Consider the following 23,536-nt stretch of genomic DNA (forward strand, 5'->3'; position numbering starts at 1 on the left):
GCGGGGCGGGCGCCGGTGGCGCGGGCGGCTCCGCGCGCAGGGTAAGCGCCGGGCGAGGGGCCGGGGTCTCGGGCGCCCTCCGGGGCGGGCTCCGTGGGACCCCCCAGGCGCGAGGGAGCGGAGGGGGCGGCCGCGCTCCGCGGGAGGGGCGTGCGGCGCGGTGGCGGGCGGCGGGCGGCGGGGGCTCCCGGAAGCCACCTGCGCGCCCCCCGGCCCGGCCCCCGGGGGGCAGCGGGGCAGCGGGGCAGCCGGGTCGCTGCGACCCTGGCCCCCGCCTGGGGAGGGGCCGCGATCTCTGCGCCCGGAGGCCGGAACCCGAGTGTCGTCGCGTTTCGGGGCGTCCCCCGGGCTTGGGCTCTCCGCCCCGTCCCTCTGCAGCCGGACCGGGCTGGGCGTCCCCGCTCCAGGCGGAGGCTGCGACCGCTTCCTTTCAAAACACCGCTGGTGTCGCGCTCAGAGTTTCCCCGGCCAGGTCCATTCGCGCGGGGCTTCCCCACTTCCTGCCCGAGCGCGGTGCCGTCCTGCGGGCCCCCGCCGTGCGCGGAGGTCGCCCGAGCCAGCCTGGCCCCGCGGAGCAGGGCTGCCCTGTGCTTGCGCGAGCCGGTGCTGGAGGGCGTGGAGGGGAGGCTCCCGGCGAGCCCCGAGAGCCCGTGGGCCCCCAGGACTCCTGTTGCCAGGGTACCCTTCCTCCCACAGGCCGGCCCAGAGACCCCCGAAGTGGGGCGGGTCTTGGTTGGGTCAAGGTCAGTGGGGCCCAGCTTCTTGGAGGAAAAAGCCCCTCCTCCCCTCTGCCGGACAGAATTCTGCCCGGCCTGGCGAAGAGGCAGAGTGTGACCGAGCCCCTGCCTGGGTGCCTGTGGGGCTCCTGGCCTCAGGGTCTGACCGTGCTCCTTGCTCCTCCCGCTCCAGACTTCTCATCATGGACCAACAGCCCCAGAGGACCGGGTGATGCTGTGAGCCTCGGACGGCCCTCCGCAGATCCAGGCCAGGCATGCTGTCCCCAGGGTCTGGTTCGTCACCCACCAGCCCCATGGCCACCAAAGAGCAGTCTCTGGCCAGGCTGTGTGCCCAGGTGGACCTGCACTTGGGCTGCCCCCGCTGTACTCAGCGCCTCAATGAGAGCACCTACGTGCTGCGCCGGACAGAGCACCGCTGTCCCCGAGAGACCCTGCTGGCCCGCTTCAGGCGAGCCACCAAGAGCCGGGTGTGGCGCAAGGTGGCCCGCCGGCCCGGCTTCCCGAGGCCTGCCCGCTATGACGTCTGCTGGTACTACCGCCCGGGGCTCGGCTGCCGGCGGCACGGCAACCAGTGCACCTTCGCCCGCAGCCCGGAGGAGGCCCTGGTCTGGAACTTCGAGCGTGAGCACAACGTCGGGCGTCTGTGGCTCAAGACTGAGCTGCAGGGCGGGGGTGCCAAGGGGGAGCACAGCCCTGCGGACGCCATCCGCACCGAGCACGGCGGTCACTTCCAGCTGCTCTGCTCCCACTGCTTCCGGAGCTGTCCTCCGCGCCTCTGCCCCATGGACGCCCAGGGCCACTGCCCCCAGCATGGGGCCTGCCCTTCACTCCTGGCCCACGTGAGCACCGAGGGCCGCCGCAAGCAGCAGGTAGTGGAGGTGCGGCCGCAGCCCCAGTACGGCCAGCCGCTGGCCTACTGCATGTACGTGGGGCGCGGGCGGCCGTGCCGGCACGGGGCCTCCCGCTGCCAGTACGCACACAGCGCAGTGGAGATGGCCGTGTGGGAGGCCGAGCAGCTGGGGGGGCTCCAGCGGCGGGACCTGCTCTCGCCCACTGCCGCCAGAGGGGACGAACGTGCAGCCCCCTGCGGCCAGCCTCCCCGCGTCCGGCTGTACTGCCGTGCCTGCCTGGTCACCTGCCCCTCCCAGGAGGCCTTCGAGAACCACTGCGCATCCCTGGAGCACGCGCAGATGGTGGCCTTGGACCCGGCCGAGCTCTGGGAGCACCGCAGCCCACCCACGGGGCTCTCCACGTTTGAGCTCTGCCCCAAGTGAGGACCGTGGGGTGGGGGTGGGGGGACAAGCCCCCCTTCAGCCTCTATCTCTATCTCTATCTCTATCTCTATCTCTATCCCCTCTGTGCTATCGGCTGGTCCCTGCCCCGGCCTCGGGAGGGTGGTTGAGGGAGGCGCACGGAGGCCTTCTCTCGTGGGCACAGGATGGAGGGGAGCCCTGTTCCCACCCTGCCCTGCCCCAGGCCTGGAATCGACCCTGCCTCCCGCCACAGGCCAGCACTGGGCTGACAGGGCTGACAGGGGCTGACCCCTGCTCTTCTTGCTGACCTCCGTTTCCCAGACCCGAGCTCTGTGAGTACGGGGGTGCCTGCACCAAGGCCCACTCTGAGCCGGAGCTGCAGGAGTGGGTGCAGCGGGCACAGGGCCTGGAGCGGAGGGAGCAGGCCGCCTGGCAGGAGGGGCTGGTGTCCTACCAGGCCCGGCTGCTGGCTGAGTACCAGCGAAGTCGAAGCGAGGTCCTGGTGGTAAGTGGGGACCAGGCAGGTGGGCAAGGGGTTGCCGGGGCCAGAGCCCCACTGCTGAGGGCCCGGCTTCCGTGCAGCTGGCGGAGACCGTTGATGGCGTGTCTGTCACGTGCAACCAGCCCTTGGTGCATCAGGCGCCCGAGAAGAAGACTCAGCACAGCTGGGTATTTGACATCCGCTCTGAGGTGAGGCGTCGGCTCGGCCGGGGAGGGGAGGCGGTTGGGCTCCGGGTTTGGAGCCGCCTGTGTGGTCTGAAGCAGTGCATGGGTCTCTGGGCCGAGCTGGTGGGAGTGTCTGGTTCAGAGAGCGAGGACCAGGCGAGTTAGCTCGTGTGCCCTGGGCGCCCCGTGCTACACCCTCCCCTCGCTCACCCTCCACAGGGGCTGCTCTGGAACCCCATTTGCAGGGAGGGACCCCAAGGTTCAGACAGGCCGAGCGCCCTTCTGGGGTCGCAGCCAGGAAGCCCAGCTGTGTGGGGAGGGGCCTGAGTGTCCACCTGGACGCTGATGGGCGGGCAGGGTCTGGGGCCGCCTCCCCATCCAGTCTCTCCCCCAGGAACCCCTGCTGCACGTGGCCCTGCTCAAGCAGGAGCTGGGAGCAGACTTCTCGCTGGTGGCCCCCCGCCTCCCGCCGGGCCAGCGCTATGCAAAGGGGGAGCGCTTCCGAGTGCGCGCCCCCCCAGCCAGGTTCCAGGTGGAGGTGCGAGTGCAGGGCGCCTCCTTCGGCTGCTTCGAGCAGTGGGTGGTTTTCGACTTCGGCCGCCGGCCTGCCCTGCTACGGAAGCTGGGGCTGCTGCTGGGCCAGGTGCGCTGCCCGGGGCCGCAGGGCAGGCTGGTGTGCGGCCACGCCGAGGAGCTGGAGCGCTGGCACACGGGCAACCGCCACGTGGTGCCCGGTGTGGAGCGGACGGCCGAGCAGGTGGCCCTGGTGGCCAAGTACAAGGTGCCCGCCCTGGCGCTGGACTTCCGTCCCGGGGGCCCCGCCCCAGGCCCCATGTCCTGCGCCGACTACCGCCCGAGGGTGCACCAGTTTCTCTATGAGGAGGAGGCGGCTCAGCAGCGGCTGGTGGCCAGGTGAGTGAGGGCCGTTGGGCTGTGGGGCCGCAGAGTCCCGGCCCCGGAGCGCTGACCCCATTCTCACCCGCCAGGCTGAACTTCCGGGGCCCGGTGTCCCTGCGGACGGCCCTGGAGACGCCGGCCCTGGGCATGCTCTTCCCGCCATCAGGGGCCCTCTATGCCGAGGTCCCCACACCCTCCTCGCGGACGCCGGACACGGACGAGGGCTTTCTACTGGGCCGGGCGGTCAGCACAGCCCTGGTGGCCCCCGTCCCTGCGCCCAACCGCACGGTGTTTGAAGTGCAGCTGGAAACGCGGGCTAGCTCGGAGCAGGCGCTGTGGCTGCTGCTGCCCGCCCGCTGCTGCGTGGCCCTGGGGCTGCGGCCCGAAACCAGCCCCCTCCTCGAGGTGCAGTTCCAGATCGACCCGCTGACCTTCCGCTTCTGGCACCAGGCGGTAGACGCGCTGCCTGACGTGCGACTGGTGGTGCCGGACCTGCCGATGTGCTCCTTGCCCCGGCCTCTGCCCGCGCCCCCCGCGATGCACGGCAACCACAAGCAGAAGCTGGCCGTGGCGCTCATTGCGGGCAGTAGCCCGGGGGGCGTCCGGCCCGTTGCCCCCCTGCTCATCTACGGCCCCTTTGGCACAGGCAAGACCTACACACTGGCCATGGCCTCCCTGGAGGTAATCCGGCAGCCCCGCACCAGGGTGCTCATCTGCACGCACACCAACAGGTGAGCCCAGAGCCGCCGCCTGCTTGCTGGGCCGGGGCCAGCGTGCCGCTGGCTGCTGCGTCCCTGTGAGGAGGAGGGGAGCCGGGCATTCCCAGGGTCCCTGGAGGCCTGGGCAGCCTGTGCTAGAGTGGGTCGCCCGCCTTGCCTGGCCATCGGCAAAGCAGGGTCTAGGCTGGGCCTGCGTCCTCTGGCTGCCCCGCGGACGCTGCCGGGGTAAGGGACAGTGCAGCTCTTAGGGCGGTCAGGGTCACTCTGACCCTTGGGACTTTCCCTGGGCTAAAAGAGACGGGACATTTGTGCTTCGGGCCCGGTGCAAGGTGCTCTGGGGGGTCAGGGTCTGCTGTCTGTGGGCGGGGCTGTGGGTGCCTCCACAGAGACCCCAGACCAGAGTTGCTGGGGGGGCGTCCGGCGCAGCCCGTCCAGCAGCTGCCAGGGCCAGGCTCTGCTGTCATCTTCCCTCAGCCGCTCTGAACGGATCCGCCAGGGCTGGTGGGACCCTCCCGGCGCTTCCCGCTGCCCAGGCGGCGTGTCTCCCACGGCGGGCCTGGGGATCCTTGGGGTCCCGGGGAGCAGGTCCCTGCAGGGATGCCCGGGGGCGCTCGCATGTCCCCAGGATACCCTGGCCTCGGTGCTTCTCCATCGGCTCCCGAGAGCTGGTGCTCGTCACTGCCCACCCGCTGACAGCCCCCTGGGAGCTGAGCTCCGGGCCAAGCACAGCCTCTGGCCACCCGGGCTCTCTCAGGCAGGGGCCCCTGCGGTCCCCCTCTCTGCCTCTCTGCACGCTCAGCTCCTTCACCTCCTCCTCCTGGGATCCCTCCCTGACCACCCAGACCCTCTGTGCTGTTGCCAGTTCTCGTCCGACTCTGACCTTGTCCTCTGTCCCCTCTGCTGGCGTCAAAGCTGTGTGGGGCGGGTCTGTGTGCCTCTGCTGAATTCCCGGCGTCCAGGCCGGGCCGGGCTCACAGGACGTGCTTTGGTGGACCATGTGCCCTCCCCCTCAGTGCGGCCGACATCTACATCGAGGAGCATTTCCACCGCTACGTGAGCAGCGGCCACCCCGAAGCCACTCCACTCCGGGTGATGTTCACGGACCGCCCGCCCAGCCAGACAGACGCGGCCACGCTGCGCTACTGCCTCCTGACGGGGGACCGCCGGGCCTTCCGCGCCCCGACACGGGCCGAGCTGGAGCAGCACCGCATTGTGGTGGCCACGGCGTCCCAGGCGCGCGAGCTCAGGGTGCCCAGCGGCTTCTTCTCCCACATCCTCATCGACGAGGCCGCCCAGATGCTGGAGTGCGAGGCGCTCACCCCACTGCGCTACGCCGGGCCCGGCACGCGCCTGGTGCTGGCGGGGGACCACCGGCAGGTCACGCCCAGGCTCTTCAGCGTGCCGGGCGCCCAGGCCGCTGGCCACACCCTGCTCTGCCGCCTCTTCTGGCACTACCAGCGGGAGGCCCACGCCGTGGCGCGGCGCAGCCGGCTCGTCTTCCACGAGAACTACCGCTGCACCGAGGCCATCCTCCACTTCGTCTCGCGGCACTTCTACCTGGCCGAGGGTAGCCCCATCCACGCCAGCGGCCGGGTCCCTCGCCACCCCACGCACTACCCTCTCATGTTCTGCCACGTGGCGGGCAACCCCGAGCGGGACCTGTCACGCGCGTCCTGGCTGAACGCGGCGGAGGTCGCCCAGGTCGTCGAGAAGGTGCAGGAGATCTACCAGAGCTGGCCCCCCTGCTGGGGCAGCCGCGAGCAGAGGCACATCTGTGCCGTGTCCCACGGAGCCCAGGTGAGCCCCTGCCGCCCGCAACAGCCCACCTCCCCACTTCTGGCAGGGACGCCCGGAGGAGGGCGCGGGTCCCTCTGTGGTCGGAGGGGGGACCTCCTCGGCCTCAGTGGCTCCTCCTGAGAGAGGGGCCGAGGGATGACTCTGCCAGGCCACGGTGTGGGGCTTGAACCCCGCGACCGGGGCCGGGGCTCCGGGCCGTGGGCCTCGTGTCCCCCCGCAGGGGCTCACTCGGGCCGGCTGCTCTGGCCGTGTGTGTCTGCAGGTGGGCGCGCTGAGGCAGGAGCTGAGGAGGAGGGGCCTGGGCCAGGTGTCTGTGGGCAGCTTTGAGATCCTGCCAGGTGGGTGATGAGTGCTGTGGTGGGGAGGGGCAGGTGCGAGCCCCACGGGCTCTCCTCCCTGGCCTGACCACGCCCCCTCGCAGGGCGGGAGTTCCGGGCTGTGGTGCTGAGCACCGTGCACAGCCACAGCAGCCTGCTGAGCTCGGGGGCGCCCGCCCTGGGCTTCTTCACCGATGCCCGCGTGCTCAACACCGTCATGACGCGCGCCCAGTCCCAGGTGGTGGCTGTGGGCAACGCCGTGGCCCTCTGCTCCTTCGGGGCCTGTAGCAAGGTCTGGAAGAGCTTCATCCGCGAGTGCGTGAAGCACCACAGCGTCTGGCCCGAGAGCCTGTCCCTGGAGCACATCGAGCAGAGCGCGGTCCAGAGCAGGAGGCAGCTCTGGGCCCTCCAAGCAGAGAGATCTGTGGCTGCCGTGGCCCAGGACGCTGTCCCGGAAGAGGGCACAGCAGGGGCTCTAGCCACAGAGCACGTGGCCACGGACAAGGTGGCACCAGGGGCTGAAGGGAGGACGTCCCCTTCCGAGACCTTGGCAGCGGGAGACGAAGCCACACGGAGCATAGAGGCTGGGGACGCGGCACTGGGGTCTGTGGCAGGGGGCTGCCGGGCGGTGAGGGAGACCGCCATGGTGCCCCCAGAGGCGGAGGACACGACCTCAGCAGGGAACTCGTCGATGGGGGACGTGGCCCCGGGGAAGGCCGTGGCCGGGCTGGCGGCCACGGAAGAGGGGGACCCCGAGGACCTCGAGGACTCCGAGTCGGACTTCTGGCCCTCTGACACGGAGCTCAACGCGGACGACTCCATCCTGCAGGAGCTCCTGGATGAAGCCCGGAACGTGGCGGTGACCGTCCGGGAAGACGGGCTGCTGGACGCTGTCGCCCGGCCCGAGTCCCCACAGCAGGCCCGGCAGTACAGGAGCCTGCCGCGGGCTGCGCTGCGGAAGCTGCTGAGCTTGGAGCCTGAGCTGTACCGCCCCTGCGCCTTCGTGCAGGAGACCTTCGAGCGGGCGCTGGCCGTCCCGCTGGACGACGCGGACTGCGGCCCCATCCACATCAGGGGCCGCCTGCACTGTGGGATGGCCTTCAGCGGGGACGAGGTCCTGGTGGAGGTACTGGGCACAGACAGAGGCCCCTCGGGGAGGCCGCAGGGCCGCGTGGTGGGCGTGCTGAAGAGGAAGCGGCGGGAGCTGGTGTTCGTGTGCCGCACGGACGAGTGGGACCCTCGCATCATGACCCCCATCGACGGCTCCGTGACCAAGATCTTCGTGGCCGAGCTGAAGGACCCGCTGCAGGTTCCCGTGCACTGTGTCCAGCAGGGCCGCGTGCGGCGCGTGGGGTACGAGCGGCTCCCCGCCGAGGCCCGCGGCGGCCGGCTCTTCTTGGTGCGTGTTGTCCTGTGGCGGCCCCGCTTCTACTACCCCCTGGGCATCATCCTGGAGGTGCTACCCGAGGCCACCACCTGGGAGCAGGGCCTCCGCATCCTGGACCTGGAGCATGGCCTGAGGGCGCCGGGGCCGGAGTCGGCCTCCGTCAGCAAGGCGCTGCAGAAGTACCGGGCAGAGCTCAGCCGGGCGCCCGACCGCCGGGAGGACTGCCGCAGCTTTCTGACCTTCACCGTGGACCCCCAGGGTGCCCGCTACCTGGACGATGCGCTCAGTGTCCGAGATCTGGGCTCCAAGTACGAGGTGGCCGTGCACATCGCCGACGTGGCCAGCGCTGTCCCCAGGGACGGGCCTCTGGACCTGGAGGCCCGCAGACGGGGCGTGACGTTCTACGCCCCTGACCGGGAGCCGCAACCCATGCTGCCGGCCAGCCTCTGCCAGGACGCGCTCAGCCTCCTGCCGGGCCGGGATCGCTTGGCCGTCTCCCTCTTCCTCACGGTTGAGAAGGGCAGCGACCGGCTCAAAGGCCTGCACTTCGCGCCCTCTGTGATCTGCTCTGACCGCCAGCTGTCCTACGAGGAGGCCGAGCACGTCATCCGGCGGCACCCGGGCGCCGGCAGGGAGCTGCCCAGCCTCTTGGACTCTGTGGACGCCTGTGTCGTGGCCGCCTGCCACTTCTCCCGGGTGCTGCGCCGAGCCCGCCTGGGGACCGACGCGCACTACGAGCACCCCAGTGAGGACGGCGTGCTGGGCTTCCGCGCGGCCCACACCATGGTCAAGGAGTACATGATCCAGTTCAACAGCCTGGTGGCCGAGCTCCTCGTGAGCAGCGAGTGCACACGGACGGCCACGCCGCTGCGGTGGCAGCCCGCGCCCGGTGAGCGCCAGCTCACGGAGCTGGGGGAGAAGCACAGGGAGCTGGTGCCCCTGTCCCTGCACCTGCGCCACCACCTGCGGGGCTGTGGGTCCCCGGGCCGACAGGTCTACCTCCTGGGCGCCCTGTGGAGGCACCTGCAGGGCGCCGCCCGTGCCGGGGACCGCAATCTGCTGGCGGACCTCATCACCACAGATGACGTGCACCCCTCCCTGGCTCCCGTGGGCCTCGACCTCCGCAAGGCCCTGGGCCGCTCTGTGTTTGGCCGCTCCCGCCAGGGCGAGCAGCAGGCGGCGGGGCACTATGCGCTGCGGGTGGACTGGTACACGTGGGCCACCTCGCCCATCCGCAGGTACCTGGACGTGGTACTGCAGCGGCAGGTCCTGCTGGCGCTGGGCCACGGGGGCGCCCCCTACTCCGCCAGGGACATCGACGGGCTGTGCCAGGAATTCAGCCACCAGCACGCGCGCGCCCAGGCCTATCAGCGCCAGGCCCGAAGCCTGCATCTGGCAGCGCAGCTCAGGGTCCAGCCGCGGGGCAAGCTGGGCGTCGTGGCGGGCGTGGAGACGGGCGCCCGCGGCTTCAAGCTGCTCTTCCCCACCAACCCCGAGACCCTGCCTGACCCCTGCCCTGTGCAGTACCGCGCCCTGCAGCTGGCCGAGCACCCCAGGGACCTGGCCGGGCGGCCGGGCCTGCGGCTGGAATGGCGGCGCCGCATCTACTCCCTGCGGGCGGAAGGGCTGCGCTCCCCGCGGCCCGGTGCCCTGCTGGACCCCCACACCCGGCGGGTGGACGCTGCCCCGTGGGAGCAGCTGCTGGAGCTAGTGCAGGCGGAGCGGTGGCCTGAGGCAGCGGCCCTGGTGCGGGAGCTGGGCACGGCGGAGCCCCCGCCCCGGGAGCTGGGCAGCGTGAGGCACAGCCGCTGCGGCCACTTCGTGGAGGTGTCCCGGGAGCTGGGCAGCGGGGACGTGCTGCAGGTGCAGCTCAGCGCCGGCCTGCAGCGGGGCTTCCTGGTGCCAAGCCTGCAGCTGTGCACCGTGGCGCCCGGCCTCACCCTCTGCCTGCAGCACGTGGAGCGGCCTGACCACTGCTTCCTGGATCAGGCGCCCCGGGCGGCGCAGGACCGGTGTCTCGATGAGGGCGAGTACGCCCGCGTGTGGGGGCCGTTCTGCTCTCTGGAGTCGGCCATAGGCACCGTCTCGGAGGGTGACTCCATCACGCTGCAGCACGTCGGCGTGGCCTGGGACGCAAAGCAGGTGGCGCGGGGGCAGCTGCGCGGCGCCTTCTGCCTGGAGCCGTCCTTCCTCAGCGAGCACGGCATTGACCTCAGCTTTGGCCACTGCTACCTCTGCATCCGGCTCGAGGGGCTGCCGGCCATGCCCGTTGCAGGGGAGCCGCACCCCCCAGCTGACCCTGGCCAGCCTCCCCTCCTGAGCATCGACCCTGACACGTACACGTGGGTGGCCCACGGGCTGACGGAACACTGGGATCTGAAGGAGGGCCAGGCCGACCGCCAGGAGACCTCCAGGCAGGTGTACTTCTTCGTCCAGCACATGCCCATGGAGAAAGTTCCAGAAGAGGTGCTGAGCCCGGGCACCCGATTCACCATTGAGCTGCTGCCCAAGCAGCTTCCTGACATGTGAGTAGCTTCCACAGGGAGAAAAGCGGGGAAAAGCGGGCCGGGTGGGGGCAAGAACTCCCTGGGTCCCGCCTGGGGGGAATCCTGTGCATGTCCCCGGGTCCCTCTTCACTGCCTCCTGCCCCCAGTCGCAAGGAAGAAGCCGTGAGTAGGTTGGACCGTGCATCCCCGCTGGTCGTCAGCATTGCCCTGGGCCGGCCCATCCCCCCGCCCTGCCGCCTTGCTTCCGAGCAGACCCTCCACAGAGGTAGGTCCCGGGACCCTCCAGCTCTCCCACGTCCCTTCGTCCTGCCTGGGTCCTGCCCTGCGCCCCTGCTCAGGCAGGCCTGACCCTTCCTTAGGGACGTACAGCAGGCTCCTGGAGAAACGCACGTTCGACCTCCCCGGAGGCTGCCGCACGCTGAACTCCAGCCAGAACCGGGCTGTCAGGGCAGCCCTGCAGAAGCCGTTCACAGTGATCCAGGGCCCGCCAGGTGGGGCCAGTGCTGCAGGGCTGGGGCCTTCGGCTGCCTGCGCTGGCGGCCAGGGGCTCTGTTCATGACGCTTTCTGCCCGCAGGCACGGGGAAGACGGTGGTGGGTTTCCACATCGTGTTCTGGTTTCACAAGGCAAACGAGGAGCAGGTGATGGCCGGGGGCGCCCCCAGGGAGGAGGAGCTGCTGGGGGGCCCGTGCGTCTTGTATTGCGGTCCCTCTAACAAGTCAGTGGACGTCCTGGCAGGTGCGCTGGGCTGGATGTGTGGGGGCTTTGCCTGACGGTGCTGGCCCCGGGGGATGGTGACTCGTGTCCTGTTGCCGCCAGGACTGTTGCTGAGCAGGAGAGCAGAGCTGAAGCCGCTGCGAGTGTACAGTGAGCAGGCCGAGGCCACTGAATTCCCGGTGCCCAGTGTGGGCGGCAGCGGCCCGCCCAGGAAGACCCCTCGGGAGGGGAGGCCCAACCAGAGCCTCAGGTGCAGTCTCTTGGCAGTCTGTGGGTGCAGGACCCCCACAGTCCTGTCGGGGTCTAACGCGGGGCTTCGCGGCTCTCCCTCCCACCGCAGGAGCATCACCCTGCACCACAGGGTCCGGCAGGCCTCCAACCCCTACGCGGCGGACATCAGGGGGTTCGACGCTCGGGTGCAGAAGGGGGAGGTCTTTTCCAAGGATGACCTCAACCGGTAAGCCGCTGGGGCCGTGCCGTTGTGTCCATGGTGAAGATGCGTGTGTGGGGGGGTTCCCTGTGTGACCGAGAGCTGTCCCCATGCAGGTACAAGCAGGTGCTGGGGAAGGCACGGAAGTTCGAGCTGGAGCGGCACCGGGTGGTCTTGTGTACGTGCTCGTGTGCGGCCTCAGCTGGCCTCAGGAGGCTGGCTGTGCGGCAGGTCCTCATTGACGAAGCAGGCATGGCCACGGAGCCCGAGACCCTCATCCCGCTGGTGGCCTTCTCAGGGGTGGAGAAGGTGAGTGAGCTGGGCGCTGAGCTGGGAGCCCCAGGCGGGTGACAGTGGATGTGGCCTTTCGCCGAGGAGGACAGCCTCCTGGTGGTGGAGTGGCCACGCCTTGGGCCGGCACCTCGAGGTCTGCAGGTGTCAGGACTGTGGCTGCCTGTGTCTGCAGGTAGTTCTCCTGGGGGACCACAAGCAGCTGCGGCCTGTGGTCAGGAGTGAGCAGCTGCAGAATCTGGGGCTGGACCGGTCTCTCTTCGAGAGGTATCACGCGGACGCCTACCTGCTGGACACACAGTACCGCATGGTGAGCCGGTCCCAGCCTCGTCGTCTCTGGCTGCGGTGTGGTCTGAGGCCAGGGATGCCCAAGGGGTTGCTGCCCACACCTCGACCTCCTGTGTCCACCCTGGCCTCCAAGACCCCCAGCTCTTGGCCCCGGGACAGCTAGACAGGGGACCAGGCTCGTGCCCTGCCTTGCAGCACGCGGACATCTGTGCCTTTCCCTCCGCGGAGTTCTACCGGAAGAAGCTGAACACCTGGCCGGGCCTGAAGCGGCCGCCCAGCGTCCTGGGCCACACTGGCAAGGAGAGCTGCTCTGTCATCTTTGGCCATGTGCAGGGCCATGAGCAGAGCCTACTGGTGTCCACAGATGAAGGGAATGAAAACTCCAAGGCCAACCCGGAGGAGGCGGCCGAGGTGGTGAGTGTCAGTGAGACTTTCCCTGGTGCCCCTTGGTCAGGGAGGGCTTCCTGGAGGAGGAGGCAGAGGGACTGAGGGAACAGGTGAGGCTCCGGTGTCCAGGGCAGGAGAGGTGCCAGGGCCTGCTCCAGCAGCACCCCCTTGTCCCTCAGGTCCGCATTGCTAAGCAGCTGATCCTGGGCAGGACCGTGGACCCCAAGGACGTTGCCATTCTCACGCCCTACAATGCTCAGGCCGCGGAGATCGGCAAGAGGCTTGGGCAAGAGGGTGTCACCGGAGTGAGCGTGTGCTCCATCACCAAGAGCCAGGGTGAGCGCGGCTGTGGGGCAGGGGCCTCGCGGGCCAGCGGGTGGGTGCGGGACCTGGGAGGGGCCTCATCACGTGCGCCCAACTGCGCAGGGAGCGAGTGGCGCTACGTGCTGGTGAGCACCGTGCGCACGTGCCCCGAGAGTGACCTGGACCAGCGGCCGACGAAGAGCTGGCTGAAGAGGTTCCTGGGCTTTGTGGTGGACCCCAATCAAGTGAACGTGGCCATGACCCGGGCCAAAGAGGGTCTCTGCTTCATTGGTAGGGCTGCTGGGCGGCTCGGCTGGGGGCGGGGCGGGGCGGGGCGGGGCTTTTCCCTGGGGGTGTGGCTGCGCGGCTGGGGGCGGGGCGAGGCGTTCCCTGGGGGTGTGGCTGCGCGGCTGGGGGCGGGGCGGGGCGGGGCTTTTCCCTGGGGGAGTGGCGGACCGGCTGGGGGCAGGAGGGCCAGGGCGGGGCAAGGAGGGCCAGGGCGGGGCAGGGAGGGCCAGGGCGGGGCTGGGGCCCACCACCGACCCCGTCCGTCGACCTGCTCAGGGGACCACCGCCTCCTGCGTTGTTGCCCGCTCTGGCGGAGATTCCTGGACTTCTGTGAGGACCAGCAGAGCCTCGCGCCCGCCAGCCAGGTGCGCGTTCGGAGGAGGCCTGCCCTGTCTCCCTGAAGAGCCCACTCCGCCTGCCCACTGCCCTCAGGCTGCCAGGACTTCGAGGCAAAGTCCCCACCCCTCTTCTGCAGCCTGCCCTGTCAGGCCGCACTCAGCAGAACCCCACGTGCCTTCGGTTAGGGTTAGGTACTGCTGGCCGCCCCGCCGACCCGGTTGGGTCCGTGCTGGGGTTCTGAGCAATAATCCTCTTCTGGAGCCTCGGCCTCTCCCGCGACAGGGGGCAGGCCAGGCCCTGCCCTGCCAGCACGTGCCTGCGCTTGGGAGAGAGGGACTCCCCCGTGTCCCTGCTTGCTGCCTTTGCTGGGACGTTTTGCAGGGAACATCTCAGGGGTGTGGGACCCGGGGGGGGGGCCCTCTGGCCCTTCTGGTGTTGCTGGGAAGGTTTGGGGTGGGGAAGGAAATCCTCGCAGGGTTACTCTTTGGTCTTTGGATGCCGTCCCTGACCACGCTGGGTGCCGGCTGCGGGGCTCAGCCTTCTTTCTTTCCTTTTTTCTTTTTTTACAAGTAGGCTCCCTGCCCAGTGTGTGCTTGAACTCATGGCCCTGAGATTAAGAGCTGCGTGTTCTACCAACTAAGCCAGCCAGGCCCCCCAGTTTTCTATTTTCTAAAATAAACCAGACGCCAGTGTCTTTTTTACTGGGACAGGTTCCTTATCCCAAACTTAGACAAAGAGGCCTCCCTGGAAGAGAGGGCCTTTTTTTCTGTCCCCACTACCCTGTTTTACTGGGGCCCACAGCCCTGTGTCCTTCAGGGGCCACCTGCCCTTGCAGGCAGAAGGGCAGACCAGAACCAGATGCACACACAACCTTGCCCGGACCATGGGTATGTGGGTGGGGACCGAGACTGGGGTGCCCCTGGGTGGGCAGCCTTGTGCCTTCAGCCTGAGCTCTGCCTCCCCTTTGCAAACTCAAGCCTGCTCCCAGGTCAGGGCTTCTGGGACAACCTGTCCTCTGTGTCTGTCTTTGCAAGGCTGAGGAACTCCCCCTGTCCCTCAGGGTACATTTCTGTTCTGCCTGGTCTGGAAACCCTTGCCTTGGTATCTGCCCTAACCGCAGCAAACCCTCAGCCCCCGCTGCAAGGCAGCCCTGACCCAGAGTCTCCGCACATCCTCGTCCTGTGGCCTGGGGGATGTGGCAGACAAGCTGCTTACGCTAGGAGGGGCTTGCGCCCGCACCCCCCCTTCTGTGGCCTTGCTGCAGAACTTTCTGCCAGCGGTGGGGCGGGGGGGGGCGGGTAGGGATGGGGTGGGGGGAGTGATGTTCTGATGTTTTCTACAAATCAATTTCTACATTCCAATTTTTATATCTTTTCTTGGACTCTGTGTTATATGATTCAATACTAATTTTACATAAAGACTACTCTGGATGTGTTTCTCACATCTGGGTGTTTGAGGTTTTATTGGGGGCACCTCCTCTTGTTTTGGGTTGTAGGGTAGCTCCTGAGTCTGCCAGGAATCCAGAGCCCATTCTAGCCAGGTGCCGGACAAGCAAGCGCTCTGGGAGAGGCTGGTGTCCCTGTGTCGCCGCTGACAGCACGGCCAGCGGGCTGAGCGGGGTCTGCGGCTGGACAGCGGAAGCTGCCCGGGGGCTGACTGGGCCAAGATGGCCGACAGGGACGGGCTGGGCCCTGCAGACGCAGGCATGCCCAGCCGCCTGAACGCCGACCCCAGGCCGAGTCCAAATCCCCGAGGCGGCCAGCCCTGCCGGCGTCCTGCGTGGCCCAGGGTCTGAGTGCTCCCCGAGGACACTTGCATGCTGCACGCCTCCTCTAAGCCGACTCCAGCCGTCCTGTGTCTGGTCTGTTGCTCAGCGCTCAAGGCCTCCAACAGCACCGGCTGTGCAGAGGAAGGCGTGTCTGGGCCTGGCTTCCCTGAGGGCCTGCGCGGGTATCAGACCCGTGTGGAGGTCACAGAGTCCAAGAGTCAAAGGCCTTCTCCAAGGCCGCTGTGTTCCCTGTGAGACTGCTGAGGGAGCCAGACAGGCATGGAGTTTTACCATCTGGTCAAAAACATTGGAAAGGAGGACCACCAGGCGCCCTGAGGCAGAAAGTCAGGACCTCTTCCGCCTGGAACCAGGGAGGGCTTCTTGGAGGAGCGGGCTTTGAAGCCCCGAGCACGCGCGTGCGCGCGGACTGGCGGGGAAACTGGGCGGTCAGGCCGAGGCGGCGGCGCGAGGCGGGGCCGAAGGCAGAGGGCGGGCCTCGCCGCAGAGGGGTCAAGGTTTCAAGTCAGGCACTTTCTCCTGCAAGGCCACGAACCAGACGGAGCTCGGCACAGCGGAAGAGCGCTTGGCCTTGGGCGCGGGCGAGGTTCAAAGACGCGAGCGCGCCAGGCCTGCTGCTGCGGGGCCCTCACAGCGGGGGCCTCCCGCGGGGCCGGCCTCTGGGCAGCTGCCGTCCCTGGTGACGGCTGGAGGCGCAGGGACCCCGGAGGACCCTCAGTCGCCTTACCCACAAACGCCTCCCTCCACCAACCCTGACTCCAACCTGCCTCCTTCTCGCTGGGATTGGTATGACCTGGCGCAAAGCCCCATCCCTGGTCCCTGCCCAGCTTTGCTTCTCTCCCTGCCCTCCCACCCCCGAGCCAGCCCTCTCTACCGCGGTGGGGGGGGGGGCGGGGCGGCTCGGGAGGAGCACCGGGCTCTGCTCTCGACTCCTCCCCTGCCTTCCCCCCTCCCCAGGATGCCTCGGGCTGACCGGACCCTGAGGAACACCCAGGAGTGCCTGCCCCATAGACACACGATGCCACAGTGTGTGTGACAGGCTGGCTTGACCTGGAGTGGCGTGCAGTGACACAGAGTGGGTCAGGAACTGGAGAGGCCTGGGAGGACCCCACCCACCTCTCAAGACCTGGGGGCGGGGACCAGTCCTGGGGACAGCTGGGCACCTGCTCTCTCTCCAAACCACCCCTCTGCCGGTGGGGGAGGCGGTCCCTGTTCCTGGTCATCTTGCCTGCCCAGGCCTTTGGCTCTTAGAAGGCCTAGAGACCCCCATGGTGGACAAGGGTGTGGAGGAGGGGTCAGAGTACTGGCAGCTCCCCTGTGCCACGGCACACGGTGCTGTCCCTCCTGGACCTGGACACAGCCCAGCTGCAGCAGCAGACAGATGCTGACCTTCGCCTCACCTGTGTCAGGACGCGGACGTGAGCGTGGGGAACGAGGGAGCTGCTGGCACACTGGTGGTGGCATGGCCTTGCCTGGGTCAAGGACAGCCTCTGGTGGCAGCAGTGAGGGGCTGGTCCCCTTCTGGGGGGCTGGGCGTGGCAGCTGGTGGGGAGGGCCGCCACACAACAGCTGGGCACCAGCCTGCGTCCTGGGGAGGCCCTCTGCCGGACTCCCTTGCCTCGGGCCCCCACCCACCTTGGGACAGGAGCACAGATGTGGTTCAGCTCCTTTTGGGGAGAAGACTGTGTCATTTAAAAAACAAAACGTCCTCTTGGTCTGGGCACCCACGACCCTGACTCCAGTGATGCTGGGAGCCACAGGAAGGGGCACGACTGCCCCCAACGAGGTTTTTGTTCCCCTTGGGGAACCCTGGCCTGGGACAAGGTAGCCAAGGGCAAGGTAGCCAGGGCCAGGGCCAAGGTCGCAGGGCTGCTTACTGTGCCAGAGGGTCAGGGAGATGCGGGAGGGGCAGACACAGCAGGGCCCCTTGGAGAAGCTCTCAGCAGTCATCTCGCTCTAGGGGCAGCTATCCTGGAAGGTGCAGCCTGGGGTGCCCCCTGGCGAAGGGGGCAGGAGCCTGGGGGGCCTGGGGCTGGGGGTTGGGCTGGACAGCATCTGAGCAAACACTCCCATGGCGGCGGCTGCCTGTCAAACGTAAGGTTTGTTTCTTTAGTTGTGTGTGTGTGTTTATAGTCTTTATTAGTGGATAAATATTAGAAAATCATCTCTCAGAAAGTGTGGTCAGGGGCAGGCCTGGCTTGCCTAGCCGACTAGGGCTGGGCCCTTCTGGGGGCCCCGGCCTGGTCTGCAGGGTGAGGCTGTCCCGCCACGGCTCGTACACCAGCGTGTAGCTCTCTGCTCTCTTGACCGTGAACCTGTAAGAGCGGTTGGGTAGCAGGTTGTGGATGTCGAAGGCACAGGCTGCCACGGGGATGGTGCCGCACTGCGTGGACTCCTGCTGCGTCCGCGGGTCCAGCAGCTTGAAGCGCAGCTCAAACTGCTCGGGGGCCGCCGGCTGGATGGTGACAAACCAGCGCAGGCTGGCCCAGTCCTGGTGGGCCACCGACCCCTTGCGGTCGAACATGACGGGCATCTTGGTGCTCAGCATCAGCCGGATGTGCGGGATCTTGGTGGCGCCGATGTCGGACACCAGCCGGTGCTTCATGTGCAGGCGCCCGGGCACCATCATGGCCAGGAAGCTGTCCATGACGGCCGACAGCTCCGCCAGCCTCCGCGCCACCAGCCCCCAGCCCGCTAGGAAGGGCCGAGGGTCGGGCGACTCCAGCAGGGCTCCCAGCTCGGCGCGGCCCCGGTCCAGCTGCTCTAGCAGGTCCCCGAGCAGCAGCAGCTGGATCTTGGTCTGGGCGGTGCCCACCTTCTTCATGCGCTGGAACTTCCAGGGGTCGATGAGCTGGAGCATGGTGCTGGGCAGCACCAGGGGGTTCTGGTCGCCCAGGGCCAGGTGCTTGGGGAGAATCTCAATGTGGAAGGAGCACTTCTGGAGCAGCTCCATGCGCCCGTGGTGGCGCCTGAGCAGGTGCGGGCTCAGGTCCGCGGTCAGGAACTCGCGCAGCGCCGTGCGGCGCTCCACGTAGGCCCGCCAGGCCTCCGGCTGCAGCAGCTGCCGGTCCTCCGCCTCCTCGGCCTCCTCCTGGTCCAGGGGGCACTGCGCACTGTCCAGCTTCATCTTGCCCAGGCCCGGGCCCGGCACCCGGAAGCTCATGTCTGGGAGCAGGGGTGGAGGGGGCGGTGTGAGCGGACGCGGCCCGCGGGGCTCTGCCGCCCCCGCCCCCCCGGGGCTCACTCAGTCACAGCGTGCGCGTGCGCAGGCAGGTGTGGCTTCAGGCCCACCGCCGTCCATACTGGGCCCTCTGTCCCTCCGCGGGGGAAGAGCTCGTGGGGAGAGCACGTCTCTCTGGGAAGAGGCTGCCGGGGGGCCAGGCGGGCCTGTGGCTGACCCAGGTAGAAGTGGACGCTGAGGGGCGGCCCCTCTACTGATTGTCCATTGTGATGACACAGGGACACGGGGAGGGCTGACACAATGGGCTCTAGGAGCCCCAGCCACTGACCAGCTGTGTGGGCTGGCCACAGCCTCAGGTCGTCGTGTGAATGGGGTGAAGGTGCTCCCTCGTTGCTGACAGGGGTCAGTGGGATCCTGTCTGTGGGGCACCGCACTCCCCCTGGGGAACACCATGTCCCTGTGGACCTTCCGTGCCTCCCTGTCACTGCGGGTCAGAGCAAAGGGCCAGGGCTCACCCAAAGACAAGGCCAGGCGGTGGCTGGAGCTGGCGGAGGAGGCAGGGCGGCCCCAGGCCCCAACTTCTAGTGACTGAGCCCCACTCTATGCCTTGGAGCCCCTCAGCGGTGAGGTCCTGTCACCCCATCTCACAGACGGGGGGCCTGAGGCGAAAATGCCTGGTAGCTCTCACTCAGGGTTTGAGGCCGGCCATCGGCTCTAGGGCCGGATTTGCCTTCTGTGCTACCCCTTCCTGGGCTCCCACCTCTGGGGGGCTGTGAGGACTGGCTCTGTAAGCGGGGGCTCCTTGGAGAAGGGGCCAGCAATCCAGCGGGATTGGTCCCAGCCGCCCCAGGACGGTGAGACGGCCCCTTCACACAGCCAGGCCAGCGGCTTCGCTTGAGGGCTCATGTGGTCCCGGCAACCCAAGGGCTGGATGAGTTACAAAGAAAGCTGACAGGCCAGGTCACTGCCCAAGGCCACACTGCTGAGTGGCAGTAAGGTTGGGACCCAAGTCCGCCCGCCTCCCCAAAGGCCAGCTCTTTGCCTTCCTGGGGCAGAGAAACCAGACCAGGCCCTGAGTACAACAGAGAGGGTATCTGGGATGAGGCGAAGCACGACCCGAGGAATCCCAGTCCCGCTTTGGCCCCTGGGTCTGACTGTGGGTTCAGGGAGGTCTCCCAGTCGCCAACAGTCTCTGTTGGAAAATCCCAGAGGGGCTGGTCGTGCATTCGGGAGGGGGCCGCTCTGTGCTCTGGCCCGGCTCCCAGACCTACAGCCTCCTGGGCCTTCCAGAAGCCCCCAGACCTCCCTCTCCCCTTCCCAGCCCGCAGCCCGCAGCCCGCCTCCCCGGCCCGCGCCCAGCCGCCAGCCTCCAGGCGCGCCCACTTGCCCTGCCTCCCGGAGCGGAGAGAGCCAACCGGCTGCCTGTGCGCCCAGCGCGCGCCGCCGCGTCCCGCGGGTTGCCATGGGGACCGCCGGCCTCTGTGACGCCCCGCCCGGCCCGGGGGTGGGGGCAGGGTGGGGCGGTAGCCCAGGGCCCCGGAGTGCGAGGAGACCCCGCCGGGTGGGGCGTCCACTCGAAGAGCTTGGGGAAGACCGCGCGGGGCGGAGGCCGGGGCGCGGGGCGGGGGCGCGGGGCCCTGTCTGATCCCAAGACCCGGACTGGGACTCGGACTCTAGGAGCCCCTCCTCCGGCCCCCGACCCCGCCCTCCACCCGGGTCTCAGGTGGACAGAACTGTCCGGAGGCTTCGCTCCCTCCCTGGGGAACCTGGTTCCTCCCGGGGGGACCCGCGCCCGACTTGGGAACCACCGCAAGTGGCTATTCCGAAAGCCAAGCCCAAAGGAGGGTTCAGCCGAGCCGAGTAAACTGAGGCTGGCGGCTTAGCGGGGACACTTGTGGCACGGGGCTTAGTCCAGGCTTGGAGGGGTGAACTCAGGGAAGAGGGCTCCTGCTCCCCGTCCCAGCCTGTGCCCCGCTCCAGGAACCCCTGGGAAGAACTGGGGGGAGCAGCAGTGACCTCATGAAGGAACTGGCAGGTGGGTGACCCTTGTCACCCAGGGAACAGAACAGGGATGGGAGCAGCCACTTCTGCCCACAGGGCTGATACTCCTCACCTGGGTCTGGACAGAGGGGTCTCCACACAGCTCCAGGGAGCCCGTCAGACGAGTTCTCAGCTCCCTCCTTGAACCCCATCTCTAGACCCCAGGTGGCCCCAGGACCTCTGGGATCTCTCAGCAAGTTGGGGCTCCCCCGGGGCAGTGGTCTGGCACTAGGTGGACCACCCTGGGGAGGATGGGGGAGGGAGGGAGGGATGCCCTGCCTATGGGTGTGTCTGCCCTGGGGGCAGGCGGGGAGGACAGTGGTGGGCCCCTTCCAGGATAGGGCATCAGTCCCTCAGTTCCTCTGCCAGTCTGTCCTTATGTCCAGAGCCTGCCCTTTCCCACCATTGTACCCCCCCGGTGACCCCATTCTTGGGAGGAGACTTCCCTGGCGAGCGGTGCATCAGTTCATCCTCGGGTCCAGAGCTGGGTGGGCGTGGAGGCCCCGGGAGGTCCGATCTGGGGCGGGGGGTGGATGCCATTTCTGCCCCCTCTTCCTGTTTTGGGCTCCCGGTAAATGCTGTTATGTGGAAAGAGGGGTGCTGTCTGAGGGTGGAGGGGGAGGCTGGCACTAGAAGGTGGGGAGAGGAGGAAGACACCCCCCACCCTGCAGCCCACCCTAAGGAGGGACAGAGAGACCCCCCTCTCCCCTGCTCTTCTGGGCCAAGCGCGTCTTGGACCTCTGCCATCTCCTTGGCCCCACCCCCTTTTTTCTATTTAACTTAAAAAATTAAATTCTTAATTTTAGGAGAATTATAGACTCACACGCAGTTGTAAGGAACACCACGAAGATCCCATGATTCTTGTCCTACTTCCCCAGTGGAAACATCTGTCAGAACATCTGGTCATGGAAGGTCACCCAGGATCCTGAGAGTGACACAGTGAGATACAGGACTGGCCTGTCCCCCAGGGACCCCCACATTGCCTCGAGCAGCCCCCCAACCACTCCTCTCCGCCGGCAGCCACTACTGGCCTCTCGGCTTCTGAAGCCCCTGCGTGAAGGAGCGGACGACGCGCAGCCCTCGGGAGCCCTCCGCTGGGCGAATTTCCTCCCACCTCCGAGCGGCGGTCCTTGCTGTGAGGCGGGGTACCAGGCTGCGCTGCCCTGAGCCCTCGGAGCCATGAGGGTGGGAGCCTGGTGGTGGTGAGATCACGGGGGGGGGTGTCTCATGCTCTGGGGTCTATCCCCCACAGACCCCAGAGCGTGCCTTCCATGGTGGGCTGCTCTGGGCCGCCGGCCTTGGCGGAGTGCCCAGGAAGCCCCCCCCCTTGTCCCAGCAGAACTGGTCGGAGCCCTCACTCAGCCCCTGCAGGCTCAGTGCTCTTAGAGATGGGGAAATGGAGGCAGTGAGGTCTAGCACCTTCCCTGAGGTCATATGGCTAGTGAGTCTGACAGCGGGATCCGAACCCTGTCCTCTGACCCCATCCCAAGGTGGGGGGTCCTCCCCCTCCCTCACGCACCTCCCCAGCCCCACCAGCACCGTTCTCTGTGGTTGGGGCTGTTGGAGGAGGTGAGGCTAACGGGAGAGCGGCCGGGTCAGGGCAGGGTCGTCCTTGGGGCCTGGGCGCGCTGCCGAGCCAGGTGCGTAAGGTGAGGCAGGGACGCTGGAGCTTGGGGGGCAGGCCAGCAGGGGTGAGGCGACTCTAATAGCTGCTGACAGCAAGACGGAGAGACGGACAGAGGTGGCTCTTGGGGCGCCTGGGGGGCTCTGTCGGTTAAGCGCCTGCCTGTGGCTCGGGTCATGATTCCAAGGTCCTGGGATCGAGCCCCGTGTTGGGCCCCCTGCTCGCAGAGAGCCTGCTTCTCCCTCTGCCTCTGTCTGCTGCTCTGCCTACCCGTGCTTGCTCTCTCTGTCAAACAAATAAATCTTAAAAAAAAAAAAAGTGGCTCTTGCTGCCGGCCCCCTGGCCTGGAGTGTGTGCGCACAAGAGCCATAGGCTGCTTGGAGGGGACCGATGAGTGAAGAGAGGTGCTCTGGGGACTTGGGGGTGACGGGATGGAGGTTAGCCCTGGCAGGGATATGGCCGTGCGTGGGGTGCTCCCTACAGAGCCCACTGCCCGGGGACAGGCGAAGAGGAGCCTTTCTCCCTCCGGGGACCATCATCTGGAGATGGGCCAGGCATTCCTGACCAGCCAGGCCCCCACTGCCCAGCACGTGTTCCTGCTGGAAAATGCCCCCGCTCTGACCTCAAGGAGAGCGCACAGAACCTTGTTTCTGTAGGATGCCACTGGGGGGGGCGGAGATTTGCAGCACAACCCACTGCGCTCCTCCGACCCGACCCCATTCGGGCTTTGCTTGGGCCGACAGGAGGCCTGGGTGCTGAGCATGGAGGCCTGAGGACTGAGGAGGTCCCTCCCTGCGTGCCTTGGGCACCAGGTGGGGTGTGCTGAGTCCTAGCAGCTGGGTCACTATGGCTCTGAGGGCCTGGGAGTGTCCAGGAGGAATCCGTGCCCAGTGCTCTGAGCGCTTGACCGAGCACGGCCAGCACAAGCGGGACCCTCCCATGACCTGAGAGGGCCTTCCTGCGGCCGAAGGGGCCAGAGGCTCGAAGCGTGGTTTCCCAGGAGAGGAGCGCGTAGGTATAAAGGGAGGGGCGCGTGGTGGGGTGGGGCAGACCAATTCCCCGCCAGGCTGGTGGAGTAGAGGCTTCGGGGCCCTTGCAGACCCTTCCCTGTTTGGATTTGTAATTCACCTGCATTCCTCTCAGTGACCGCCTTCCCCCAGGATGAGTCTCTGCTCCACAGAGCCTGCCCCTGGGGGGGGGCCCTGCCCCCTCCAGGCCGTGGGAGCCCCAGAGAGCTGCTCGGACGCCGGGGAGGGCCAGCTCCTGGCCGCATCGCCACATTACAGCTCGCACAGCGGACGAGCTGGTCATCTGGACGCGGGCCCCAGGGAGCGCCCAGGGTGTTTCAGGGGGAGGTGGTCTGCTGCAGCTCTGGGGGCGGGGAGTGGGGGTCCGGCTTCTCCCGGGTCAAACAGTCGTCACCCCTGTTTGCTGGCCACTTGCAAACACCGAACACGCACACTCAGCCGTTGATCCAGGGTGGGACTGGGAAGGAGGGATGGGCTCAGTCACGACCACGGGTACTGACCGGGCTGCGCTCGGGGGAGGCCAGCAGGGGCAGGAGCATGCCGGTGGTCCTGGGG

General features: G+C 67.8%; 2 protein-coding genes across 2 annotated transcripts; one reads left to right on the plus strand and one right to left on the minus strand.

The window, feature by feature from the left end:
• Positions 1-4: 4 nt before the first annotated feature.
• On the plus strand, positions 5-14,764 carry HELZ2 (helicase with zinc finger 2). The gene is made up of 20 exons (XM_080813894.1): positions 5-41; positions 910-2,007; positions 2,312-2,495; positions 2,573-2,680; positions 3,051-3,568; positions 3,643-4,284; positions 5,286-6,069; positions 6,332-6,407; positions 6,491-10,298; positions 10,427-10,545; positions 10,640-10,771; positions 10,856-11,017; positions 11,099-11,246; positions 11,337-11,453; positions 11,543-11,735; positions 11,893-12,027; positions 12,201-12,419; positions 12,572-12,728; positions 12,819-12,986; positions 13,260-14,764. Exons 2-20 carry the CDS (start codon positions 992-994, stop codon positions 13,382-13,384), a joined length of 8,811 nt encoding a protein of 2,936 aa, XP_080670020.1. The 5' UTR covers positions 5-41; positions 910-991; the 3' UTR covers positions 13,385-14,764.
• Positions 14,765-17,269: 2,505 nt separating this feature from the next.
• On the minus strand, positions 17,270-18,271 carry FNDC11 (fibronectin type III domain containing 11; the record flags this gene model as incomplete). Its single annotated transcript, XM_080813837.1, has 1 exon — positions 17,270-18,271. The coding sequence occupies one exon, from the start codon at positions 18,269-18,271 to the stop codon at positions 17,270-17,272; it is 1,002 nt and encodes a 333-aa protein (XP_080669963.1).
• Between the last annotated feature and the right edge of the window lie 5,265 nt (positions 18,272-23,536).

Source organism: Martes martes (genome assembly GCF_963455335.1).
Source record: "Martes martes genome assembly, chromosome: 9".
NCBI classification, from domain to species: domain Eukaryota; kingdom Metazoa; phylum Chordata; class Mammalia; order Carnivora; family Mustelidae; genus Martes; species Martes martes.

Coding starts and splice junctions, on each gene's coding strand:
- HELZ2 (XM_080813894.1), top strand. CDS start 992: ATGCTGTCCCCAGGGTCTGGTTCGTCACCCACCAGCCCCATGGCCACC. Junction 2,681..3,050: donor TATTTGACATCCGCTCTGAG/GTGAGGCGTCGG, acceptor TCTCTCCCCCAG/GAACCCCTGCTGCACGTGGC. Junction 12,028..12,200: donor TGGACACACAGTACCGCATG/GTGAGCCGGTCC, acceptor CCTGCCTTGCAG/CACGCGGACATCTGTGCCTT.